Source organism: Cyprinodon tularosa, unplaced genomic scaffold, assembly GCF_016077235.1.
Source record: "Cyprinodon tularosa strain WSP-4 unplaced genomic scaffold, ASM1607723v1 ctg457, whole genome shotgun sequence".
Classification (NCBI taxonomy): Eukaryota; Metazoa; Chordata; class Actinopteri; order Cyprinodontiformes; family Cyprinodontidae; genus Cyprinodon; species Cyprinodon tularosa.
The window spans coordinates 454,825-482,497 of NW_024039182.1; the positions used below are offsets into that span (position 1 = coordinate 454,825).

A 27,673-nucleotide genomic window follows, 5' to 3' on the forward strand; every position below is an offset into this window, starting at 1 on the left:
GGAGAGTTGGTGGCTAGGCGGTTCGGCTAACATGGCTGTATCGTCGTGCATTTCGGACCTTTGCAGGGAGGGCGCAATAAGTTTATTTCCTTATGTTTTAGAAACATGTGTGTTTATTCTGCCGTTCCTTTGCTTCTAGTTTAGCAAATCCTGGGTAGATAGTGACCAAATCTATGTCTGCAACCTGTGGGATTCTGAAAGTATGAAGTTGAATTTCTAAAGTTTGAAATGGTCTATGTTTTAGACCTTTATTTGGAAATAAGACAGGAAGCAGATCTTGAGTTGTTGTTGGGCTGATGGGGTCTGCTCACAAACTGCTCAGCTGGCTGGACAACAGCACTCGAAAACCAGACCACTAAAGAAGGTAGAGGGTCATAGAAAACTGACCAATGATTTCAAAGAACTAATGTAGTCTATTAGCACTACATTAAAGGGAGATTTTGCAGTGGGAAGTTGGATTGCATTTGATCCTTTCTAGTTCAAATCCACAGAAATCATCTTGATTGAATCTGAAGTAAATAATTCTTAAATATTTCCCGAAAAACAAAATTTTTGATTTCCCACAAGATGCGGATATTGCAGCTTTGAGTATACAATGACAAAACACGAATCTTACATTTTATTGCCTATTTAGTAGTGGGGAGTGTCAGAAAAGGCTCATTCAAGTGATTTTACTCAAGAACAATGGGTACAACCATAGATCTGAGAACATCATAAGTGAGGTCTGAGGAATGTCTTTGAAAAGTGACAAACTAAAGCCTGCTTTATGCTCAGAAACCAGGTTGACTGCCTTTCTGAGCAGTCAACTTTTGCTAAAAAAAATTAGGACCAAAACTTTGAGTGCGTTAAAACTGAATGTGAATTTAAAAAAACTGTGTTTTGGTAAATTGTGATATTAAAATGAAATGAATTTCCTAGCCCGAGATTGGTGTATAGGAATTGTTTGGGAGTTTTGGGAGGAGCATATACAAGATCCACAAATGCAACTTTTATTTTTATTACTGCCAAGTTTCTGCTCTAAGTATGAAGACATTTAGTTTATTGTTTGCTTTAAAAAAACTAACTACAAATTACTGCCATAGTTTTGGCTCACACCAACAAATCAGTGACTTTAAACACCTTTGATTAAGGCCAGAAGCTGTGAAACTGGTTTTCTTATCCAGCACTTAACAAACCCCACACCTTGTGGAAGATGTCGAATTTCAATTTCTATTGCTTGGAACAGGGATCCATCAACAAATTGGTCCTTAAAGATTAATAACAGGATGTCAACTTGATATTTAACAATAACAAACCCGACCTTTAAAAATGAGTCTACGAATAAATTACCTGACATTCATCCATCTATTATCATAAGGGCAGATAATTTTTTTAATGTGTATATATATATATATATATATATATATATATATATATATATATATATATATGAACACAAGAACACAAATTACTCAAGTACATAAATTTTAACCTACAAAAATGAACTTTTTAATTTGAAATGTCTCAGTGCTCTTTTAGATGACTTTGCTAATGTTGGCTGCTTTGTTACAATCTATAACAATATTAACAATCTGCCTACATCAATATTTTTATTTGAGATTACATTTTTAGGTAATGTTATTCAGTTTAGCTAAAGTTTACAAATGTTTCTTTCATGTGGCTGTATTAAATATACAATTAATGCAAACCTATGTCAAGCAAACATCTCTCATAAAAATATTTCAGTTACCGGTAATAAATGCCAACTTTGCCAGCTCAGTTTTCTAATATTAGGTTATTAGAGGGATTACTTGATATTCAGATAATACAACAAAATAGCAGTAAATACAAGTTATCACTCGTAGTAAAATGCATGTATCCAATATTTCTACTGATAAAAATGAGTAACGGTGTTAAGCACTATTCAGGGTAAGGTCTTTGTGACAAAGGTCGATAAAAACATTTAGCAGTGGCAATAAAATTCCAATTGGTGAAGTATTTGGGTCACATAATTGTGTGTAACAGTCATCACAATACCGAGAATACACACCCCTGCCTCCTACCCAGTAAAGGACGACAATAGCTGAGAAGCAGCTGTATGATAGATCCATGAGGAGAAGGCTTATATTGACAACACTGATGGTGGCATCAGTGAACTGACATCACACTGCACACACAACCCCCTAGCACAACTTCCTCCCTTACAGATTCAGGGGTACGCAGCCCAACTTTGCACAGTTACACAAATTATTCAAGAGGGGGGATAGATATCCAGAGGCCGGCCTAGTTAGCAGCAGGTACACGGAGCCCGCACGGAGCTGTCAGACCAGAGCCGTGGGCCGGTTAAATGTCAGAGGGCTGCGACTCCGGAGTCTCCCGGGGCCCCGCTGTCGGCTTCAACAGACCAGAAAATACCGGCTGGCGAACACGGAAGGGCAAACAGCTGTCACTGCAGCCAGACCCAATGTGTATTTACCATCTATTTTCAGGAGAAACAGTAACGGGCTAACTCGGCTAGTTTATCAATATCAGCCATTGTAGCTCGTGGGCTACTAACCGTTACTGCGGGAGATGCTAGTTCGATTAGCCGACAGCGCGCGACTGGCTACTTAAGCCCACAATAACGGCGCCAGTTCCACAAAAATAAACAAAACCAACTAAAAATGTGTTATTTATGCTACATACAAACTGCTACGCTTTTGCTACTTAGAAATAACGCTCAAGCAAGGCTGCTTTCAGTGGTGCTGCTGCGGGGGTGGGGGACAAAACGACAAGCCAAACACGATGCTGCTTACTTCCCGAGCTCCTCGTACAGCTGGTACTCATCGGTGAACCGGGTGGAAGTAGCGGTGGTCGCCATGGTTGGACCCGTGAGAAAGAGGGGTGGGGAGCCCGAGCCTTGGGCAGAGGGGAGGGGGGGGATTCGATAGCGGCTGGCTCTCGCACGGGGGAGGGGGGTCCGAGAGGAGGGTAGCCTAGCCTCCGGTAGTGGAGCACCTTTCTGACAGGCAAAGCAAGACTGAAGAGAGAGGAGAGAGGCGAGCAGATACGGAAAGGGAGGGGCAGGGGGGAGGAGTGGTGGTGATGATGATGATGATGTGTGTGAGTGTGTGTTTCGTAAAAAGGGGAGATGAAATCCTCGCGAGAATTGGCACGTGCGGCATGAGACCAGCGCCTCCAGTTTTAATGAAGTCATTGAAAATGTGAGGTGCTTTGAAATGTGTCTCTTACTTACTTTTTTGGACAGCATATAGAGCTCGATGAATTGAAAAAAGGCAAGATGGACGGTGCATTGACTGACTATAAATGAAATAGGAAAAAAATAAATAAATAAAAAAGCAGTTTCCAGCCCCTTTTCTGTTCTTGCCTCAGATAGTCCAAAGAAAATCCCAACAGCATTTTACTGCACTGTCTGGGATACACCCAACCCCTGGGAGTCACAGCTCACTGCAGCAGACTCATCCTTATAGACAGGTTACGAAACAAGCATGCTTTAGGGCAAAGAGTAAAGAAAAACCCTGCTTTTCCTCATTCCTCATTCTTTTTCTGACTGTTTGCTTTCCTGACAACAAGCAAAGAGACATAAACCTACATGTTACAACACCAAACATTGGAATAATGTGAAATATTTTCAGGTCATATTGTTGAACATACACTCTCTAGCCACTTCTTTAGGTTTACATTCAATCCATTTAGGCAGGCTCGGACTGGTAATCTGGCCGGTCCTAATTTCAGTGTGCAAGGGCTGGCCCTCCCTAAATCATACCGGCCCCAACACTTACTCTTCGGCCAAAGCACCTACCTGTGACAGTAAATAACTCAAGAGCTCAAGAAGTAATACAGTGTTAACTACCTAAATGATGCATGCAATATAGCCCTTCCTTGTCATGCACATCCTTGTGACGGTTGGCGTATGGTGTGATTATCTATTTCTTCAAACTGTAAATGACTTACAACAAACTAAATTATAATAAAAACTAAAATACTTACTTTAAACTAAACTACTGTTCGAATATTTTGCAAAAATACAGTGCATGATGGGGTTTTGCATCTGTTTACATTATTCATTATTCCATTGCCCACATGCCACCTAGACTGGCAGTGAATGCTTAAACACCGCTGAGCTTTCATGTATTGATTCTTGAAGAACTGCCTGTCTGCCTCTATATTCTATTGTTTTATATTGGTGTTTTTACAACACTCAAGCTTACGTTTTAGACTTAGTATGTGTGAGTGTGTGTCTGGCTGGCTTTGTGCAAGTGTGGACGTTATGCAGCAGCAGTCACTGTTGCATCCGTGTTAATAACCAAAGCCAGTAAAACTTCATTATGGAACCATCTTGGTGATGGTTGTCGTGTGATGCTTGAAGATAGATCGGTTACTCCACAATGTGTATTCGTATTGTCTTTCACATGTGAGATGCATGCGTTTGACTGAGCTTCACATTTTTTTTTTTTGTTATGGGGGGGTGGTCCATAAGTGGGCTGGTGTAGATGGAAAAATGCCAGGGCCGAAAATCGTTCCCAGTCCGAGCCTGCGTTTACGCATCTAGACATGGTGAAGACAGATTGCTGAAGTTCTAGCTGAGTATTACCGGTACTATGGTGAAGAAAGGCTAATTGAGGCAATTTGAGTGTGGCTTGGTTATAGGCGCCCACCAGGTGAGTCCGAGTATTTTCATTCAAAGCCACCTCTTAGGCTAATGGACTCTGGTCAGAATAGAAAAGCTGTAGTTTTGTGGACAAAATGGACTTGCTGCTGTTAGTGGTTAGAAGACAACCTGCAGACTGTTTTGTGATGATAGGAAGGCAATAAGACTCAAACACATTCTTTAATAAACTAAGATATGCATAACACCTGTTCAGAATACACAACAGAACAAATAGGGAGTATTCTATGTCTGAGGGTCTTGCTTAACAGCCCGGAGTTGCAGTAAGTTGGATTTAAACCAGGAAAACTGCAGCTTATTTTAGGCACAAGCACACCCTGCTATAACCACTGGGCTACCACTCCCCCTAGACACTACATCCTACCTGGATATTGATGCTGATCATGTCTAGCCCTAAGTGTTGTCTAAAATTGTTTGTTATCAGTAATGCCTTGTAAATGACAAACTTTATGCCACATAGTGATAGTTTCTGTATACAGTGCTTGAAAGAAGGGCTGCACAGTGGCGCAGTGTGTAGTGCTGTTGTCTTGCAGCAAGAAGGTTCAGGGTTTGATTCCGGGTCTGGGGTCTTTCTGCATGGAGTTTGCATGTTCTCCCCGTGAATGCATGAGTTCTCTCTTGGTACTCCGGCTTCATCCCACAGTCCAAAAAACTTGACCTTTAGGTTAATTGTTTTTCCTAAATTGTCCTTAGGTGTGTGTGTGAGCGTACTTGTGTTTCTTTGTGTCTCTGTGTTGCCCTGCGACAGACTGGCGAGCTGTCCAGGATATACCCCAGTTCTCGCCCGTACATAGCCCAATAGATTTACTGGTACTTGTTTTTAAGTCTATGGAAAACAAATGATGTGAATGATTGCATTAAAGCCATTTCATCTGTTGGTTCTTCGCCATGTAAACATTCCCAATACTCCATGCCCTTTAGCATCTTGTACCATCTTCAACAGGTTAGTGTTAAAAGACAGCTTTTCGATGTGGCGACAAGTAGAAAGACTGCATCCAAGTATCTAACTAGAACTAACAAGTAGTAACAGCAGTTGGACCGGCATCACACACCCTCCTACTTGCCATTTCAGCTTGTTTGTCTGCTAAAAGCAGCAAAAGAATGAGATAACTTAAACCCTCTATGTTGTCTCCATCAGTGGACAAGTCTCTTCATGAAAACAATTCGAAGTCCAAGCATTTTTCTGTTCTTACATGCTCCAACTGTTGCATAGAAGACCCCAACAGCATTTTACTGCAATTACTGGGATACACCCAACCCTTAGGCAGCTGCTCTCTGCAGTAGCCACATACTTTAAGATAGGCCAAGAGGGCAGAAGGCCACTCTTATCTCCTTAGAAACAAAGACATTCCTCAGACCGGGCAAATATGATTTCAGGTGATCAGATTACAATATCTTGGTGACTTTGTTTCTCTATGGAGTTATTTTTTATTTAGTTTAGGCTCTATATAACATAATTTTACCTTTTTAACATTTTTAAAAGTAGGTTGTTGTATGTCTTTTTGTATTCATTCATGTTGCAGCTTTTGCAAAATATAATTTTCTTTTTTTTAAATAATATTACTGTATTTCATTATAACTTAAATTGAATTAAACTATATGTTATTGGGCCTGATCCTGACTCTATGATGGATTAGGCTGGATTCCCTAATGGGAGTAATCTAAATAATAGTTGGATTGAGTTGGATATTGGTAGCAAATTGGCTCTATGTAGATAGGCTAAAGGGAATTTAAGTAAAATAAAAAAATATAAGGGTCTGACAGTCAAGCATCACCAAAACTCCTTTTATCTTTAAAATATCCTTTGAACTCTTTTATTACTGCAGAATTGATATAAATCATCATGTTTGCATTGTGTCAGTTATTGGTTGGGTTTTGTCCTTTAAAAAAACCCCAATATATTTATAGTCCTTTATTGATATATTTTTGTTGTTCTTTGCTTCCTTGTGCTGTTATACTCCCTGATAAATTGTGGTATTAATATACATTAATCATAATTCTGCTAACCTTCTTATTTTCTAATTAGCAGTTAAATTATATTTTGTCATTCCTTGTTACTCTCACATTTTCATACATTTTTATTAAATGCAAGCACATTTGCTTGCGACACTGATATTATTTTAGTTCTTGTCATTTTTTTCTCTCACATTTGTTGGATAAATCTGAGACTTGTTCTGTACTCTGCCAACATCGGCCTACAGATACATTCGAGAATGTATAATATGATCAGAAAAGAACAGATTAAACTGGATATTTACACGTACTTTATACAAACATAGATAATTTATTTTTAACTACATGAGGATTGTTTGAGGTAAAATGACATTAGTTGCACTTCATGGTGTATAAAAACAAATTAGCCAAGATACAGTAAGAAAGCTACAGAGCAACAAACGTGTGCTTCATCCCTGATTTAAGCATTTAGAGAGGGACAATTCAACTTATTGAAATAAAAGCATACAGTTGGAATACGTGGCCATAATAGTGCTCAGAAAGGAGATGTCTGCTGTGTTGTAAACATCAACTTGTTTTGATGCGAAAATGCATGAATCAACATGGAGAAAAAACCAATAACCTTGTGAATATGCCGACTGAAGCTGCTAAAAGGTTATCATTATCCACATAGGGACAGTTCCTTCACCGATATGGGTGGAAAGGCATCTTATAAGGAAAACGCAATTACAGTTTGCAAATACACACATGAAACAAGACCAAATATCAATATGTGATCAACTAAAATTCAGTTTCTTAGAAAGTATAACTTCAGTTTTCCTTTTTATTATTGTTTTTTTAACTGAATAACTGAACTAAATTAACTTTTTTGATCATGTTGATAAGCTAATGTATTTAAAACCTTGGTGAATTGCTGCACAAACGAACAACAACACTCTTCATGTGTTTGTTGATGAAAGATGGTCTTCATCTGAACCCAAAGGTCTCTCTGAAACAACCTTGTAACTGAGAGTTTGCACTTGTAGGTAAATAAAAGGGACAGGAAGGGGCAGAGGGAACATTGCAACCGCTATATCAGGTTTCCACTGACAGGCGTGTACCTATGTTTTTTTCCACAGAGTGAAGGCTGTTAGCTTGGCGGCGCTAAAAGATGGTGTCACACAGATCCAGAGTGCCTTACTAAATGTTTAATGTGGCATGAGTGGGAGGCCATCAGAGGACAGGCGGGTGGGGCTGCAGGCAGCTATGGAGTTGGAGAGTTACAGTTAAAGGCTCAGTGTGTGTGTGTGTGTGTGTGTGTGTGTGTGTGTGTCTGCCTGCTCAGCACTCCAGCCCAGAGGTGGGACAGCAAACAGCTCTGACAGCAATGGAGAGAGAGAGAAAACCAGAAAAAAGGGGCATAATAGTGATTTCACTTGAAAATCTTCATGCGTGGTTGTCAGCGTGGGCACATAAAACAGTGAAAAGTTCAGATATTGCGAGGCAGTATTTGCTGAATCTGTGATGAGGAGCAGCGAAAAGGAGGCCAGCAGTCGTGTGTGCGTGTTTCTCAGTGTGCAAGACAAATGAGCACTGCAACGAAAGCTACACTGGCCCTTTCCTGCCCTCCTTTTCCTACGTGCTAACCCTGCTGCCTCTCCTCCTCTTCCTCCACAGCCTCCACAGGACTTATATAATTGTGAACTCCTCAGCCTTTGTTATCTCACGCCGACCACACACCACTACGCCTTGCCCGGTTCAGAAGAAACACAGGAGCAGAGGAGGAAACAAGGAGCAAGAAGGATTACATTTGGAACAAATTATAAAATTTTTAAGAAAATGTAAGGCTTATTTATATCACATTTCTGTCAGACCATTATGATGGCACACATATACAGCAACCATCCACGTTGGCATCCTTTCTAAAAAGCTTTAATTTAAATTTATTGCAGTTGCATATACCAACGAGTTTTATTCATTCCCACGTTTTTACAAAATCCCTGGCAAATTCTGCAAAGTAAGTGGAACTAAAGCATTTTATCATGTTCTGTTTTATGAAATAAAATGCATTTAAGTGTCTGGGAATTCAAGTTTGGCTGTTTGTTACTCTCTTTTCTCCTGGGATTTAGATATGAAATACAGTGGCCCTTTTTGTCTTTCACACCGCAGTTAAACCAGTAAGACAAGAAAAATGTGCAATTCCAGAAAGGTACTGTATGTTCTTATTTTTATAGGTCAAAAAATGGCAACTGTGCTAAGCTGGCATTAGGAAGCAAGTTTATCTTACTACTAGAAAGAGGATGATAAATAGAAGCAAAATTATCTCAAAGTCTTACAGTTTTAGAAATTATACAAATTGTTATTCAGGTAAATCAAGTTGCCATATGAGTGAAGGCCTCAGCCTTGACATAAACAATGTACAAAAAATGTAACAAATGAACACATATATAACCTTTTGCTGCTATAACCTGCTGCTATAACCTTTTGCTGCTGTAACACCACAATTTCTCCATTGTGGGACAATAAAGGGATTTTTTCTATAATATTATATTCTAAATATACGTTATGTTATTTATTAAAAAATAAGCAGCAAAAGGAAAGAAAGAAAAGAAAAGATACAGTTCTATTTAAAGTGCACTGGACTGGATCTCCGATATCCGCAACAAATCCCTGATATCCGAACCAGCTGATCAGTGAATATCGGAGCCGATATCCGATCCAGGTATATCGGATCAATGCATCTCTAAAAGCAATAGTTGGACTTTAACTAGACTTGTAGGTAATTAAATGAAAATAAAGCTTCATTCATAGTGCTTGCAAAAGTGACTTCTTAGCTACATATTGCCAAGATCAAATTTCTTTATGACAGTCTGACATCACTGACCCTTTCACACGTGGTCCTAAATGAGATTTGTGTCTGATGTTTCCTGAAGTGACTGCAGTCTAAAAGGGCATGTCATATTTCATCAAACCCTAATTAAGCGTGACCAACAAACAAATTTACACTATGGAGACAGTGACCAGATCAAATGATGTTAATGATGGATGCGATAAACAGGGATGAGGTTGTGACTCCTGCATCATCTAACAATCTCTACAAGCTATTTACATCTATATGCTGCTTTATGTTAGTTGTTTTTCTTTAAATTGAAATATTTGCTAAGATTAAATGTATCAATGCTATAGTAGGCATGGTTTAGGAACTTTGAGGAACAGCAACCTAAGATTTGATTCAACTAAGTTTTCTTCTATCCGGCAATTAATCCTGCAACTAGCTTGTTGCTGCTTGTTCAAATTGTTCCTCCAAATGCCTCATCCTTCAATAAAGCCTCAATATCTTTAGGTTCCTCTTCTTTCCTCCACTTTCTAACTCTTTGAACTTATTTGTCTACAGCCTCAAACAGTCAGACTCAAAACTCAACCATAGCCAAAACCAAAGAGCTATCGAAGGATAAAAAAAACTGTAGACCTTCGCCAGGCTTGGAAGAGTGCATCTACATTAGGCATAGGATTGGTGAGAAGAAATCAACTATTGGAGCAATTGTAGGAAAGTGGAAGACATATTATGACCACTGAAACTCACTCGAACTGGGACCCCATGCAACGGGTCCTGTGGGCTCAAAATTAATTCAAGAGCTAGACGCCGGGACCTGATGAATGACCTTTAGACAGCTGGGATTGAAAAAACCAAGGCTACCATCAGTAACACATTACGCCAAAACGGTCTCAAATCCTACAGTGTCAGGCACTGATTAAACCAGTACATCTCCAGGCCAGTGTGAAATTTGCCAGAAAACATGTGGATGATCCAACAGACGACTGAAAGAATATAATATGGTCAGATGGAATCAAATTCAAACGTATTGGCACAAACTCAACTCAATATGTAGAGGAAGAAGAATGCTTTGTTGCATCCCAAGAACACCATACCTACTAAAACATGGGGGGCATCATGCTTTGGTGCTGTTCTTCTGCAACTGTTAATGGAAGAATGAATGGGGCTATGTATCGTCAGATTTAAGACAACAAAACCTCCTTCCATTAGTATGAGCTTTGAAGATGGGATGCAGCTGTGTCTTCATGCACGATAATCATACCAAACACACTTCTCCAGCAACAAAGGAGTGGCTCCATGGAAACCACCTACCTGGAATGGTTTAGCAATGGTCAATCTCCAGTACTTAAACCATAGACGTTTTGTTACCTTGCAATAGGGATGAATTGTCGCTAGATTTATGAATTCACAAACTCCCGAAAATACATCTTTCCAGAAGCCAACAGATGCATAAGCATCAATAAAGAAATGCTTCGGACCAATGAAATGCAGCGATGTGGATGGCGTCAACATGTCAACCATAGGCAGAAGCCTGAAGCAAAACAAACATGGCTGCCTCGTTTTCAGCTCGAATACCCTCTATTTCTTTTTTATATAGAGGGCACAGGGACATGATTTGTGGGATGGGAAAGATGTTTGTGCCTTCCTCCCAATTGGATTTGGTAAGAATTTTTCTTAGTTAACTCCGCAAGTTGTGAAACAAATCAAGAATGTGATACGCCATAAATGCTTCGGGTGCTGCAATTGGCTAAAAACTCAACATGGGACGCAGGTACCCAGTCAGCTCAAAGAGTTGTACTGAATGTCCCTTTCTTTTGCAAACCATGAGGCTTTTTCGATAGAAACAGTGTAGAATTCAAATTGAAACCTGGTTCATCCCAGTTTAACAAAATGGTGGAGGGAGATGAAAAATATCACTGCTCTAGAGGAGATCTGCTTGAAGGAATGGGCCAAAATACCAACTATGAATGTGAGCAAACCTAGTGAAGACTTACAGAAAATATTTTAACTCTCGTTGTCAACAAAGGTTAAAAAAAGTATTCAGCTGAACTTTTTTTATTGACCAAGTACTTGCTTTTGAAAATTATTTACATATCTTATTTAATCTCTTTTACTTCTAGTAAACCTATTCTAAAAATTACAAATCTCTGTTATCTTTCTAAGTAGGGTAGCATCAGCGACTGACCTGCCCTTCCTTATGCGTATACGATCCACAATCATTTCCACTCCAATTCTTCTTCGGGGCTGGCTTGAATTTCAAATATTCACATTTGTGAAGACTATTACTGGGATAAAGAACTGTTTTAGAGAGACCAAGGTTTTAAATTAAATATACAAAGAGGTCATCATCGGATCTTCAAATAATAATGTCTTGAAATGGTCAAATCAACACAGAAATTGTTTAATTGATGCAAAGTCAAACTTCTTCCCTGGCCAATTGTGTCCCCAGACCTGCCTGCAATGGAAAAACTTTGTTGTGAGCTCAAGAGAAGAGAGATGGTGCAACTATGTCAAATGTGATGTTTGCTTTGTTAGGGGGGTTAATGATTATGTTATGCATGTTTTAAAACAACAAATGAAATAAACTTATGAATGAAAAGTTTCTCACATTGATATTTCTCCTAAAATGTTCTATAAACTTTCAATCTCATGTCAAACTACCTCAATGAAAATAAAGCAATCCTAAGGATTTTGCATGTCTTGAGCAGTTGTGCAAAAAAAGTCTAGTGCTGCTATAAGCAGCACCATTAACGTCTGCAAGCCACCAGCTGATGTTAGCTTCCCTCCTGATTCTGTAATGGAAAATCTGGCAGATATTTATGTTGCCATCACTTACTGTTCCCATGCCACCCTGCATTTAAAAACAAAACACTGTGTCTATAAAATGGTACAAAGCAACGTATTCCTCTTCAGAATATTGCTCCTTAAGCTCAGAGAAAAGCTAGATAATTAAAGCCTAATAAGCAGCTATTTACACTCATATATTTCTGATCAGGGTTTTATATATGTGCTTCATTAGGAGGATTTTAAAGATCCTCTTCAGTTAATCCACATATTAAAGGAAGTATTTTCTTTCCTGCGAGATGAATGCATATATTTTTGAGTGCTGCAGACTGTAATCGTGTCCAGAAAATACAAATTTGGGGAATTATAGCCTGAGCTTTGATACATTTAGGCTAGACTTCTTCCTTTATTATGACTAATGAGGATGACTACGCCATCTGTTACATCGTGGCAACTTATAAGGCGGACAGGGCCAAGAGTTGAGTCATGACACTCCCAGCTTTGAAGCAATGATCTGACTGAATGTCAGGAGGAGTGGGGAGTAAGTATAACTGCCTCTCTCCCTTCAGCTCCTGTTGTCGTGATGCCCTGCAGCCAGAAGCCTCTGACCCCAGCTGCTCAGCGAGTTTGACGTTGCTGAGTGGCACAGCAACTTTGTGTCAATTCATGTGGCTGCATGAAGGCAAAAAAGGCTGGGTGTTTTGGATTAAATGCCAGAGTGCTCAGTCACTTTGGACGGGAATGGAGAAGTGGTGATTCAAAGTTGGATGAAGGTAAACACAGGGCAATAGAAAAATTGTCTAAAAAACTTGAGACTGGGTCAGAAAGTCACCTCAAACAGGTCAACCACCTTAAACAAACAGCTAGACCAAAGCATATGTATGTGCAGAAGGGTCTAGTCAAAACATACCTAATTCCAAATGAGAATATGTTATTCTTGGATTAAATTGAACAATTGATAGGTGAATGTTGTTCTTCTACAAATAAAAAGGCCTAGATTCTTCTTTAAGGTCCCCAGGAGTTCTGAAAGCCGGACCACCTCTAAAGACCACCATCTCCATCTTGATGTCTTGCATCAACAAATTGATCCACTGACTCCTGCAATGACAGGTAACAACTGTCATCCTTCACTAGACATTCCTAATTCCCCATCACTACTTATTGATGAATAAAAAAAAATAAAACATCATATAGTGTCTCACTTTTAACCGTTTAGCATCAGGTGCATCTTCTTCTGTCTGTCAGAATTACATCAGCCAAGACAAACCATCTAGCATGGTCTGCTCATTGCTAATTAATTTTGTCTTACTTGCGTCTGAAACAGCCTTTAAAAGAATTCTGTTGTCCCAGTGCCAAATATCCTGACACATCAGTTTGCAGATCCAGTAAGTTTAACCTAATCTGATGCAGGCAATGTTAACCATATGAGTAAACCTTGAGTTCTGCTTCCACCAAGTGTTCAGTCGAAGCTGGTGCAGAACTGCAAAGGATGAAGGGTTTGACCTTATGATTGCAGGAATGCATGAATAACTTTATTTTGCCTGCATGGCTATGATTTTGCTGAAAGAAACAATGAGCAAACATTTACAAATGTTACTTGAGTTGAAAAGTGTCAACAAGGGTCTCCATCCGTTCCAATTGTTGTATTTTTGCGAAAGACAATTCCCCTGGATTGCCTGCTAGAGGTAATTAAAAGGCCTTTGTGTGACAGCCTTATGTCTACCAGTGTGCCCAAGAGCAATTGTGGCAACAATGTAGCTTAGCACCATCAGTGGCTGAATAACTCAATGTAAAAATCATTTAAATGGAATCAAAGCTCTAGAATTGACTTAAGGTCTGGTATTATGGTAAAGATATTAAAATCTACTATTTGGTCACAATAGTTTGAGGAGGCAAGCTGAGGCCATAACATTACCAGTTACCAGGTGTAAGGTATGGTGGTGGTAGTATTATGCTGCAAGGCAGTTTCTCTACTGCTATACTGCTGAACTGAATAACGAGGAAATTCTTTCTGTGTTTCTTGAACGGATAAAGCTGTGTTCACAATATGTCCACAGATCAGTGTTTCAAATCCTCATCCTCAGAATGACATGGCCACAGCTTTGCTTGGGAACTGATATAGTGTTCTTAGGTCAGTCCCTCAAGCTTAATTCTTGTCCTTTGTGGTTAAACAGATTAATTTTAAACTTTTCTCCAGAAGGTATTTAGCTTGTCTATGCAGGCAGCTGAGATGACCTTCCCAACGCTTCCCTAAACCATTTCCATACTAGGAAACTGCTGAACATCTAAACCGACAAATCTAGAAGACTTCTATCATTCTGTCAAGAGGAGGAGTCAAACATCCAGTCAGAACTATGGATGAGAAAAGTGAGGAATAAATGTAAATGTGGACACTTTATTCCTTGTTTTTATGAACTGGTAAATTTGTTTATTTATTCTAATTACTTCTCGGAAAAACAAGAAATGTTCAGATATTTCTTAATCGTAACTGAAATAAATATCAACTTATTCCTGACTGTATGTAAACTTTCAACAGGAACATTTGTGATTCTGTATCTCTGCTGCCACCCTCAGGAATCTTACAGTCATAACAGGCTTTGAATTGAAAAAGCTTCCTGGGTGGGAAGCAAAATGTCTTCAAACTTGGAAACAAAGTCCAGTGGATTGTTTTAACCTTTTTTCTTGGAATGACTATGACCTGGATGACTGAGAATTTTCACCAGCTGTCATAAAAGGCGTCCTATCTGAAAAATGGAAGAGACCATTTTATGATTTTGTTTAAAATCAAAACATTGAACCTGCATAAAGAGAACAACTAATTCACAATCATTCAGTCCATTGAGGTGTATCCTCCTTTCTGTTTCTGTAAAATTTCACCAAAAAAAATAATTATACTCACACAGTTTATCCCAGGTTCATTTAATCTTAACCTAATAATTTTATATAATGTGATAACTGTCACTACAGTTTCCCTGAAAATAAAGACAAAAAGGAAGGAAATAAGATTTTCAGTTTCATGTCTTAGTTCCTTATTTTCCATATTTCCATAAGTACATTTTTCATTTAATTCATCATCTGAAGAAAATCATGTCTATCTGGAGCTGAAACACAAAAAATTATATTTAAACCAATTAATGCAACAAGTTCAGCTGCTAATACAAGAAGAGTAGTGGTACCTTTATTATTGATTTGTAATATCATCTCATATAAATACACGTGTGGCATAGATTTCCTTTCTTTAATGAAGTTGTAGTTTTACTTGAGATTAAGAGTTCATTTTCTTTCACTGATAAAACAGAAAATGAATATTAACGGGCTGAAGAAGCGTTTTCTCGTAAATGAAAGTGTTGCGGTTTGCAACCTTCGCCTCCAATAACAGTTGACTGCTTAGACATTTTTTTTTCTACAGTTCCTGTTTTCTTCGTCTCTGCATTGAGAGGAACTACTTCTTTCACACGCCAAAATCAGGAAGTATGTGATGCATACAGCAGATGCTGTTACTTTTCACTCTTTTGTCAATAACAATTCCTCAGTGCCATTCTGACAGGACTGTTCTTGTTCTTTACGTGTAGTTTTTCTTTAATTTACTTGGAGGAAATAGTTTTAAAATGTTTCTAAAGAGATGGAGCATTATCAGTTAACAGAATCTGCATGAGAAGGATGAAAAAGCTGTCACAATATGGACCAAATTGCTGATGAAGTAAAAACAGACTTCAGAGGTAAGATTAATTGTTTCTCTAAGGTAAAAGATTCAGAAAATCTGATTAATTAGATAATGAGGCACAAAAAAAGAAAGTCTCACATGTCTGTGCTGTGGAAAAGTAAAAAACCTTTCCACAATTTTTTGCAGTTTGTGTTTTTTTTACGCTTATAATGGTCAGATCACTAAATAAAGTTTAATATTCAACTAAAAAAGATAACTTTGTTTAATGTGAAAACATTTTTCAAATAGTGTTTATTTTAAAGAAAAGACTTTATGCAGGCATTAGCAAACATGTTAGATTACAACTATAGAATCAATGATTACCGTAAATAGGAGCTGTTTGACATGAAGTGCTCTAAAAAGATATATAAATTAAAGCAGTTAAAGAAATGATGAGAAACACTGATTTTGTAACTCCTTTCAAGCCTTTTTTCAGACTGGAAGAAGGAGTTTGAAAGTCATTTTTAAAGCTTTAATATTTCAATGAACAACACTGAGGGCCAAATATCCACAAGCTGGTGAGGACCACTTCTGTCCTGGGCTTTGCTCTGGCAGCTCCTTTAATGAAAGACAGTGAGGAAAATAAGTATCTGAACAGCTTTTTGCAGCTGTCTCATACAAATAAATAGTAAAACAAACATACTTTACAATTTCTGGATTTCTTTTTAGATTGTGTCTCTGACAGTGGACATGCACCTATGATGACAATTTCAGACCCCTGCATGATTTATAATTGGGAGAACATGAAGAAAAGCAGGGATGCCATCAGACTTTACAATGACACTGCAACCTGGTGTAATAACACTGCAATAACTTATACTATTTATCTATTTAACAAACCAGAAACTGCACTTTAACGGCCACCACTTTCCTATACATAAGATAATGTATATATGAATCATCTTAAATCTCTCCTTCTTTATTTTTTTTGCCATCCACTGTTTATATCTGAATGCAGTGTAAATAATTTGAGGACCTCTTCCTCTTTTGTGCACCTTCTGTTTGTTTATAAAAGCCAATGGCACAAGCAAATTTCTCCATTGTTAGATCAATAAAGTTCTATTCTATTCTAAATTCAGATAAGGCTAAACAGCAATGAACGTTCCAGGGGGAATTGGCCAGAAAATACTCAAAAAGACTCATAATGAAGGTTATAAGAACCTCAAAAAATATTTAAAACACTGTAGACCTCAATTTGCTTGGCTAAAACTGGCATCTTTATAGACATGGTAGCAGAGGTGTGATGTTAGGGGCTGCTTTGTTGTTAGGGTAACTACTGTATCACACAGGGGCAGCCAGGCTAGTTTGCTTTTCTTTTTTTTTTTTCCAACAAAATGATCTTGAACCTTTTTTTTTTTTTTTATTCAATGATGCTACTTTTGTCTGAGATTGAAATATTTACAGTTGTGTTCAATTATTAATATTTTTCACAAAACCTAAACATTGTATACATGCAGAACTAACCTGATTTATTTTACCCTGATTGAAAAGCCTTCAAAGATTATAGATAAATCACCAAATGTTCAGAGTTTAAGCATTCACTGTGATTTTCTAGGACTCCTCCCAGAGTCGGTTCCATCATTACAGGCTGAAATCCATCATTTCCAGCCAAGCTTCAGTGCTCAGAGCGGCAGCAATGTGGTCGCTCCCTCCATCACTGGCTCTTGCATTGGCAGTGTCAACATTAATATATCCATGAACAAAGGTAGGCATACTCAACATTGCTTTCAGCATTTTTTAAATACCATTGCAAATGTATAAAATGTGTCACATTTAAAAAATTTTATGTAACTATAAGCCACAACATTGCAAATAATTGTTCAAAACAGCAATGAACTGAATTAACTAAATCATTATCGAAACATATTTAATTAATTAACTAAATCAGATTACATAACATAATTACTCCCAGACTAATGTTTATTAAGATTTTATGATTGCTTCCTACTTAGTTATTAAAATCCCAAAATTCAACATTAGAATATTACATTAACCAACAAAAAGTATTTTAATAGAGAAATATGGACCTAATTACCTGTTTTAATACTTGATTTATGGTTATTTGAAAAGACAAATTTAAATCTGACAAACGAGGCTCGATAAAACTTGTTTATTGTGACGATTCATTTATCATAGAGTGCTATAGTACTAAATTTTATTTGGTTAATTTTGATAACTATGGCTGCAATCTGATAAGACCTATTTTTATTCAAAAGGGATACAATTACATAAGACATAAGACTTACAAAAGAATCAGAATCAGATTTTTACCAAGTGTCATGATTTTCTTAAGGGATCTGACCCACATGCAGTAAACCACTCAAAGAAACCTGGGTAAAAGTTTAACAGGTTTATTGAGGAGATGAACAGGGTTGGATTCAGAAAACTCAGGGTACTGGTGTACCGGAACTGGGAAGGGAAGTATCAGAGGTTAGTTTAGGGTCCGTGGGAACTTTGATCGACGACTTTGGAGAAACAGAGAAAACGGGACTCACATTAGTGGAGAAAACTTTCTTCCCAGAATCCAGTCTTGTGTGGGTAAACCAGAGGGAAGAACTCATTGGAGGGCGGACAGGTTTTGATTTGGTTGGTTCCTGAGGCACTATGGAGCGGAGTGTCACTTGAATTCCAGGAGGTCTTGAGCTTGAACTTGTTGAGGTTAATCCCCTGCTCAGTGTGAGACTCAAGCAATCCTTCCAGGGGAAGAAGGCCAAAAACATCCAGTTTGCAGGATGGCTTCCTGCCGAAAGGCAAAGACAAAAACACAGTTAGAGCTTAGAGAAACAAAGACTCAGTTAGACTCAGCTAATCGCAGCTTGGCTAGAGTACCCAAAACTGGCAAACACTCTGGCGTTGAGATAGTTACAGTCCAACGCTTAAGTTGTCCTCAGTGATGAACCAACCAGCCGCAGGTGTGCGAGAGGACCAACGAGAAGAGGGCACCACCTGGTGGTGGAGGAAGAGAAAGACACACACAAAAAAACACAACCCACACAAAACTGGATTCCTAACACCAAGTAGGTTTGCACTTGGTGTTGATGATGCAGACAAATTATATGCAGAATACAGAATCTATAGCTATATACAATATAGAAAATACAGTATACTATATACAGTATATAGCATATAGCTATATACTATATACACAGTGTGTTAGTGAATGCAGAAGGTCTGGAGATGTCTTTTTAAGGAAATGCTCCATTTTGCAAATGAAAAGTAACCCAGTCCTGAGCTTAAATTGATATATTTGAAATGATTGCAGGTGAAACTGTATTGTTGTGCACTGCTTTATGCTTTCCATAAATCCGGTGTTCCTAATCTAATAACATGGTAATAATTTTTTGGGGGGGACATGCTAACTGCACTTTTTTAAACGTGCGTTTTGGTCCTCTGCATGTTCTACTGTCCAAAAACAATGTTACACATCAGTACACAGATATTGGTTAAGCACTAGGACCAAGCGGGGAAACCGCAGCCCAAGCTGCTATATTTAAAAGTTAGCTATATTAAGAATACTTTTGAACTTCTGTATATACATACTTCTGAAAGAAAAAATTCGCCATAAGACGTTTATTTAGACTTTCCTAATTCTGATCTCTTTCTGCAGGAAGCAATGACTTCTCCAGAAAATCTTCAAATGAAGACGTTACAGGTAGCTCTGGTGTTCAGCAGATCCAAAGTAAGCGCATCCTCTTTTAAGAATGAACCCAATGCAAGATCAGAAATTGCTTGACAGGATTGATAACTTTGTGTTGTATTCCACAGATAAAATTGCAGAGTGTCAACAGAAAGTGAAAATGACCTTGAGGAGGAAGTTCAGTCATTTGCATGAGGGAATTGGGACAGATGCAAATAAGATGTCTCTCAATCAAATCTACACAGAGCTTTATCTCACAGAGGGAGGATGTGGGGAAGTTAATAAAGAACACGAAGTGAGACAGATTGAGATTGTATCAAAAAAATGTGTAACCCAGGAGAAATCCATCCACTGCAACTCGTTGTTTGAACGTCAACCAGGAGAACGCCACATAAGAACCGTTGTCACAAGGGGAGTCGCTGGTATTGGAAAAACTGTATTGGTCAGTAAGTTTGCTCTCGACTGGGCTGACGGGAAGGCAAACATAAGCATAGATGTTGTGTTTTCCCTGTCTTTCCGGGAGCTAAATCTAATGAGTAAAAAAAGCTTCAGTCTTGTGGAGCTCCTCTGCGTCTTTTTCCCAGAAATAAAAGACACAGGAATCCTTAACTGTTCTGAAAAGAAAATCCTTTTCATTCTGGATGGTCTGGATGAGAGTCGCCTGTCTCTGGACTTTCACAGAAGTGAAATAATGTCAGATGTTGCACAGCCAACAACAGTATCTGTAATCATGACAAACCTGATCAGGGGAGGTCTGCTTCCCTTGGCTCTAGTCTGGATTACATCCCGACCCGTTGCTTCTGCTCAAATCCCACTTGAGTATATCGATTTGTTTACTGAGGTCAGGGGATTTAACAACTCACAGAAAGACGAGTACTTCAGGAAGAAGATTTCAGACCAAACCACAGCAAACTGCGTGATCGCACATGTGAAATCCTGTAGAAGCCTCCACATCATGTGTCACATACCAGTCTTCTGTTGGATGGCAGCGAGTGTTCTTGAGAAGAAACTGGCAAATAAAGACACCAAAGACACGCCTAAGAGTCTGACACAGATGTACATCAATTTCCTTTCCCTCTATGTGGAGAATATGAAGAACAAAATGCCTGGAAGAAGAAACTCCACCACTGACTGTGTGAGAACTAATCTCCTGGCATTGGGTAAACTTGCTTTTAAAGAGCTTGAAAAGGGCCACCTGATCTTCTATGAGCGTGACCTCATCCTTAATGGCATCAAAGTGTCTCAGGCATCCATGTTTTCAGGAATCTACACGCAGATCTTCAGCCAGGAGATTACACTGTGTGAAGAGAAGATGTTTTGCTTTTTGCACTTGAGCATTCAAGAATTCTTTGCAGCGCTGTACGTCTACCTCACTTTCCACAATGAGAATAACAATGTTTTGGTCAAAAAGTCATCTGCGTCACGTCGATTTCTGTCCAGAGAGTCATCAGAACTCATCCTCTACAAGGAAGCTGTAGAGAAGGCATTGCAGTGTGAAAATGGGCATTTTGACATATTTCTGCGCTTCCTTTTGGGTTTATCAATGGAGTCCAACCAGATGCTGTTGAAGCACCTAATGACGAGCAATAGAACGCATCAAAGAACAAGAACTGAAATCATTAAACACATAAAGGAAAGGATAAGGGCGAGCTCATCTCCTGACAGATGCCTCAATCTGTTTCACTGTCTGAATGAGCTGAATGATGACTCTCTTGTTGGAGAAATTCAGGACATCTTCAACTCAGGCGTTTTGAACCAAAGTACTCTTTCACCTGCTCAGTGGGCCACTCTGATCTTTGTATTGCTGACCTCAGAAGAGGAGATTAGTGTTTTTGATCTGAGCAACTACATGAGGTCAGAGGAGGGGCTCCTGAGACTAATGCCTGTTGTGAAAACAGCTCAAGTGGCAAAGTAAGTCCTTTGGCTTGAATATCTGTAGTCCATAATGAGCCATTACAAAACTCCATTTAAATTTCTTATTTTAATTTATTGTAATACTTAAAATTTATAACCTCTTTAAGCGTAAATATACTTGTATTTAGTAGCAGAAACATATCAAAATAAAAACAGTAAGAAGCCATGGTTTCCTATGGTAAAACATAAGGATGTCCGAGGTGTGTGCCATTGCTGTCTAAATAAACTAAAACTCCAGGTTTTCCAGTGACGGTGTGAGGCTGGCTTAAAGCACGACCTAGAGTATTACAGCAGAAAAGAAGAAGATTTGCATAATAAAGCATTAGCTGAGTAAAAAAGTTAATGGCTACCCACATTCCAAAGAGGAGCGGGCTTAGTGCAGCACACTGCAACGTCTTACACAAATCATTTGCATTCTGACATCAATCTATTTTCCATCATGTTTATTCCTGCCGGTGCTGGCGCCTATCTCCAGCTGCCAATGGCGAGCAACAGGGTACACCCTGGACAGGTCGCCAGTTTGTTGCAGAAAAACACAAACAGGACAAACAACTATTCATGCGCACACTCACACCTAAGGAGAATTAAGAGAAGCCAATTAACCTAACAGTCATGATTTTGGACTGTGGGAGGAAGCTGGAGTACCAGGAGATAACCCACTCATGCACGGGAAAACATGCAAACTCCATGCAGAAAGATCGCCTTCTTGCAGCAAGGCAGCAGTGCAACCCAGTGGACACAGTGCAGCCTTTGCTTCTTTTACAGTAGCGCCTAAATTTGAAAGAGTTCAATCCTGACTTGTCAGTCACAGAAAATTAGATTTTCCTCAAGTATGCACACAAAAATTTTTTTTATCTAAGTAAGAGACTCTTTTTTTAATTTAGCAGATCAGTGAGAGACTTTAACAATTTACAATTAAAATAAGAAAAAACAGCTGCAGTCTCTTATTACAAGTGAGTTATTTCTTATTGTCTCATTTTAAGGGTAAAAATGCTAATTGCATTGGCAGATCATCTTATTTTTTTACTCAAATTAATGGTAAATACATTTATTTTAAGAACTTTTTACTCATTTTCAGAATGTTTTTGCAATGTATGCACAGCCGTGTGTTGACAATGTAAACGGCAATGGGACGAGCATACAACATTGAGGGATGCCTGTATTCAGCATGATTGCAGATATGCTTTCCTTATTTAGTCTGCCTGTACTGCTTCTGTCAGTCAAATTGTTCTTCACAGTCTGTTTACTGTTCATTCCCTTTGTAAAGATGTGTTTAATTCATTATCAGCGGGTGTGTGGACAGTCTGGCAAATATACAAACCATCTGTTTGTCGTCCATTTTTTCAGTTTAAAGGCATGTAACCTCACTCCAATGTGCTGTGAAAATCTGGCCAATGGCATCAGCTCATCCCAACTCAGAGAGCTGGACCTGAGTAACAATTGTCTCACAGATTCAGGCCTAAAGCAACTCTCTGATGGACTGAAAAACAGCAAGCTGCAGACACTAAGGTAAAACACTGTCTTGCATAGATACACCAGGTGTATGTGCCTATGATTTATTTATTTTTTTCTTTATGGAAAAAAACAAACAATTTAGACTAAGAAGCTGCGGCCTAACAGAGGACAGCGCTATTACTTTAGCATTTGTTATCAGCTCCACCTGTTGTCAGCTCAAAGAACTGGATCTTACCGACAATGACTTTCAGGACCCAGGAGTTCGAAAGTTCTCCACTGGACTAGGAAGTTCTTTCTGCAAACTGGAGCAACTTCGGTAAGTGATTTATATCCGATACGTTCCTAGAAAAGAAATGTGGCTGTTATAATCGTATGGTGCATCTGCATCAAAGATTTAATATTTCTCTCAAAGTCTCTCAGGATGCAGAGTAACAGAAGAAGGTTGCACATTCCTGGCATCTGCACTGAATTCATCCCACCTGAAAGAGCTCGACCTGAGCTACAACCATCCGGGAAATTCTGGCCTGATGCTGCTTTCAACTCTGCTGGAGGACCCTCAGTGCACACTGCAGAAACTTTGGTAATTAATCCAATACTAATCGGAAGAGAGCCATTCATTTGGATTTGGTGCATTTTAAACATTAACATATTAGAGAAGGTGGTGAAATCTTGTCGCCCTATGCTCGCTGCACTGTTAATATCAGTGAACTGTTTGCTGCAGCGTAATATAGGGCCCAGTGCATGATATCTGCCACTTCAATCCCTTCATTCAATTTTCTGCCATAACAAGGTTGGGTTACTAAGGCCTGTGGCCCTGACGCTGGTGATCGTGCATGAAAATGTTACAGAACATTGAGGCCCACATACTGAATTTGACAACACTAATATGCTCACAGGTCCACAGACGACCCCATGTTCATTGCCCTTCATATCGCTCTCAGCTACAAGTAAAACCCCTGATCTTAAATCTGGATGCTCCCTGCATTTAACTTCATCAGCTCCAGAAAACTGATCAATAAACTGCAGAAACTGCTGCTATAACCTTCCTCTGTCGCTGGATTAAGGATTTTCGGTCAGGCCGAGGGTCTTAATCCTCTACAAACCCCCTTAGTAAAACAGGACTTTTTTCTGTTCCCAATCTTGTGAAATAAAAGGAAAATTATACTGTATGGTTTTTTTTTAAATGTTTTACCCCACCTCCCCTAAAAAAAGAGAAAAATTTGAAATGTTGTGTGATTTGTAATAATTTTTAGATTTACTATTTGTAGTCAGGGTGAAATTTAAGGAGAACTTTATGATCAGAAAATGGCCAACCATGTAATATGGCAGAACAGGCTAGGACAGCATGAAATGCATTAGTTGAGCTATTTACATATCTCTCATCATTAGACCTGTAGGAATGGATCCAAATTGAGCCTTTTTGGCCAATATGCAAAACTCTGTGTATCTGGAAAAAAAGATTAAGCTGAACACACAGTCTCCAAGGTGAAACATGGCTGTGGCAGAGTAATGCTGTGGGGATTCTTTTTTTCAGAAATTACAGGGAAGCTGGTTGGAAGTAAATGTGGGGCCCTCATAGAGGCTGTAGTCTATAGACAGGGGATGAAGTTTAACTTCTAGCAAAACATCCAAACATACTCTGAGAGCTAAAATGTAATGGATTAAATCTGTGCACATTTATCTGACAGTGGAGGGTCCTGTCTCTATGGCTCTGAATGATCATGCACCTTGGCTACTTGCCCAATAAAATAACCTTTTGGCTGACTGGTCAGCATGCATGACTTTCAGCCAGGAGTTTGGGTATTAAATCCTACCCGTGCCCTCTGTTGTACCATGTCAGATATTATATATTAAAATGGCCTAGTGAAAGTCCATACCTCAATGCAATTAAGAATCCGTGGCTTGGTAATTGATGTTGATTGTCACACTGAACAAAGTCTTAATGAGGGCAGAATTTGGTAGAGACAAATTTCCCAGTTCCTGTAGCTGTAACTGATTTTACAAAGTATTAAGGAAATACACACCTCACTTTGTGAATATTATTTATAAAATAAAAAAAATGGACCACAGTGTATCGGCTATAAGACAACATTAAAAGCTAAACTTTGTAGTCATATTTTGACAAAATGTGTATCAGGTTAAATATCACAAATCTATCAATATGCAGTGTATAGTAAGCATTTGACATTGATTTATTTAAGAAACCTTTGAAGAAACTTTTAAACTTTTAGATTGTGAAAACTGCCAGTATAAGAAAATAGAAATATTTCTCATTTATAATTAAAGAGAGGTTCTCATATGGTTAAAAAAAAGGAAAGTCGTAACCTGTGATAAAAGCTTAGAATAATGTTTAATGATCTGTTTCGTTTTAGTGTGGAGCAATGTGGGGAATCCAGGATCCAACCTGGTCCCAGGAAATGTAAGTTACAAACACATCAAACGTTTTACTGTAATTCCTACGAGTAATTCTTTCTTCTTTATCTATTCGTTAGACCTGAAGACACTGATGCTGGACCCAGACACGGCACACAGGGATATTTCTCTTTCCAAGGGAAACCAAAAAGCAACACGTAGGATCAAGCAGTCGTATCCCGATCACCCAGACAGGTTTGATTTCAGGGCTCAGGTGTTATGCAAGGAGGGACTGACTGGGCGCTGCTACTGGGAGGTAGAGTGGGTCGGGAGGGTCTGCATCGCTGTGGCCTACAGACGGATATCCAGGAAAGGGGAGAGTCCAGACTGCTGGGTAGGCCACAACCACGTCTCCTGGGGCTTGAACTGCCATAAAGACGGCTACAGGATTCTGCATGGGAACATGAATGATGTGGTGCCTGTGACAGTCAACTCTAATAAAGTAGGAGTTTACCTGGATTGGACGGCAGGGGCACTTTCATTTTTTAGAATCTCCTGTGGTGACCTAACTCTCCTCCATACCTTCTACACCACCTTCACTGAACCCGTCTATCCGGGGTTCCACCTTGGCTGGGTGGACTCTACTGTCCTGTTACGCTAAACCAGGATCTTTCCTGAGAAATCTCCCGTTCTGGGAAAACCAGGCTCTGCAGCTCCTACCTGAACCAAGTGCGCTGACTGTTTTAAGCTGTAGAGCAGGCATCCCCAACCTCGGTCCATGAGGCCCGCTGTCCTGCAGGTTTCAGAGGTTTCCTTGCTCTAGCACAGCTGATTTAAATTGAAAGCTGATTAACAGGCTTTTGGTATACTGCAATCATTATAATCAGCTGTGCTAAAGCAGGGAAACCTCTAAAACCTGCAGGACAGTGGGCCTCGAGGACCGAGGTTGAGGATGCCTGCTGTAGAGTTCAGCATAAATGTATTTGTTTTATTAAAACTAACCCTAAAAGGGAGAATTTCTCTGTTTTCTAGGGTTTGATGCAACATCTTGAATGTTTTAAAGAATGCTTGTAAATGAAATGAGGCTTCTGTTTGATGGAATTACACAGTAAATGTTTTATATTAGTTTTATTTCTCATTAAATCATTTGTATAAATGAGAGAAGTTGCATGTATGAAGGAAATGAGACCTCATGTTTTTCTTTAATCGGACACTTCCATTGTAGTTGATCTCATAACCTATAAATTCAGTGGTGGACACTTGATTAATGTACTTAAATAAATTTTAAGTATCATATATTGTACCTTTCTACTCCACAACATTTCCAGGTACTCGTTCCTTTCTGCTTAGCTTTGAAATCCGCTGTTGCTGTTTTTGTTTAAATGCAAATGGCCACGCTACGTTCCTCCCAAAGTTCAAAGTTCATCGTTAAGAAAAGGTATTCTGGATGTTTTATAGTTTTTTTTTTTTTTTTTTTTTGTTTATTTGACAGGGACAGTACAATTAAACATTGCAACCAAACAGGTGGCCGATGTCCAAGTACATAAGGCTTGTAGCCATGGGCTAATTTGCAGCCTTCGTCCCTGGTTAGGCTTATCTCTTTTTTTAGGCCCAGCTGGGTTAAATGGTCGCTCATTAGCAGACATATGCAGAACTTTGACATTCTGAGGTGGTCGCTCCCTCCGGGGAGAAGAACTAGAAGATATCAGCCCTCAGGACTGAATTTGGACAACACTGCTTTAGAGATTTGCATGATCTTCCACACATGTGAGAAACTCAGGGCAGATATTTGTAAGTTACACATTTTATTAAGGTTGAGTTGTTGTCATGTTGCTCGTTTGGATGAGTTCTCATGAGTTGCAGTTTCTTTGTGGGAATAGATTCCACCATAAACCTTTATTCCATGGTGAAAGTGTGAGGAGAATTAAGACTCCCCAGTTTGCTTTTTTGTTTGTTTTTAAATAAAATCAAAAAATCAAAATGGTTGTTTCTTGCTGGTTCTTCAAAAATAGTGTAGAATTTAAAGCAGAGGCTCTCCGTGTCGATACATCAGGTGATTTCTGAGAGTTACAAGGTTCTTTAAAACGACTCTGGAAGTTAGACAGCAAAGTACTAACATTGAAAAACTACATTTCTAGTTTTGAATACTTCAGTACTTTTAAATGCGTGTACTTTTGAATACTTAGTATTTTCAAAAGTGAGTACTTCAAGTCTTTAATAAGCAGCTTTTACTTGTAGTACTATAGTACTTTGTCAACCACTGTATAAACTGCATATGAGTTTTTATGCCTTATCTTTAGGTGTGTTGAACCAGGTAGGGAACTGCAGCGCCCAACATAGCTAAATGCTGTTATGTGATTGGCTAAATAAACAATCATGTTATGGTATAATTTTTCAGATTTAGGAGGAGCA

At 38.8% G+C, this 27,673-nt stretch overlaps 2 protein-coding genes across 24 annotated transcripts in view; one reads left to right on the forward strand and one right to left on the reverse strand.

The window, feature by feature from the left end:
* LOC119793603 (calcium/calmodulin-dependent protein kinase type II subunit gamma) overlaps window positions 1–3,022 on the reverse strand; it is a 62,442-nt gene extending 59,420 nt beyond the window's left edge. For 11 of the 23 annotated variants that reach the window (XM_038300793.1, XM_038300803.1, XM_038300788.1 and 8 more), the window contains exon 1: window positions 2,775–3,021. In XM_038300793.1, the coding sequence (XP_038156721.1) occupies window positions 2,775–2,839 (65 nt within the window). In that variant the 5' untranslated portion in view covers window positions 2,840–3,021. Of the gene's footprint in view, window positions 1–2,774 lie in introns of all 23 variants that reach the window. The other 12 variants (XM_038300799.1, XM_038300796.1, XM_038300789.1 and 9 more) reach the window with 3 other exon arrangements.
* A 12,649-nt stretch (window positions 3,023–15,671) lies between these two features.
* On the forward strand, window positions 15,672–26,079 carry LOC119793606 (NACHT, LRR and PYD domains-containing protein 3-like). Its single transcript, XM_038300804.1, has 9 exons — window positions 15,672–15,919; window positions 17,459–17,608; window positions 19,511–19,582; window positions 19,669–21,451; window positions 22,802–22,963; window positions 23,052–23,225; window positions 23,322–23,489; window positions 25,282–25,328; window positions 25,402–26,079. The coding sequence occupies exons 1-9, from the start codon at window positions 15,880–15,882 to the stop codon at window positions 25,920–25,922; spliced, it is 3,117 nt and encodes a 1,038-aa protein (XP_038156732.1). The 5' UTR covers window positions 15,672–15,879; the 3' UTR covers window positions 25,923–26,079.
* The last annotated feature ends 1,594 nt before the right edge of the window (window positions 26,080–27,673 follow it).

What these genes read in the sequence shown, in the direction of transcription:
- LOC119793606 (XM_038300804.1), top strand. Translation starts at nt 15,880, where the DNA reads ATGGACCAAATTGCTGATGAAGTAAAAACAGACTTCAGAG. An exon ending in AGTAAAAACAGACTTCAGAG is followed by an intron (nt 15,920 to 17,458) that starts GTAAGATTAATT and finishes GTGATTTTCTAG; the next exon opens with GACTCCTCCCAGAGTCGGTT. An exon ending in TGCACACTGCAGAAACTTTG is followed by an intron (nt 23,490 to 25,281) that starts GTAATTAATCCA and finishes GTTTCGTTTTAG; the next exon opens with TGTGGAGCAATGTGGGGAAT.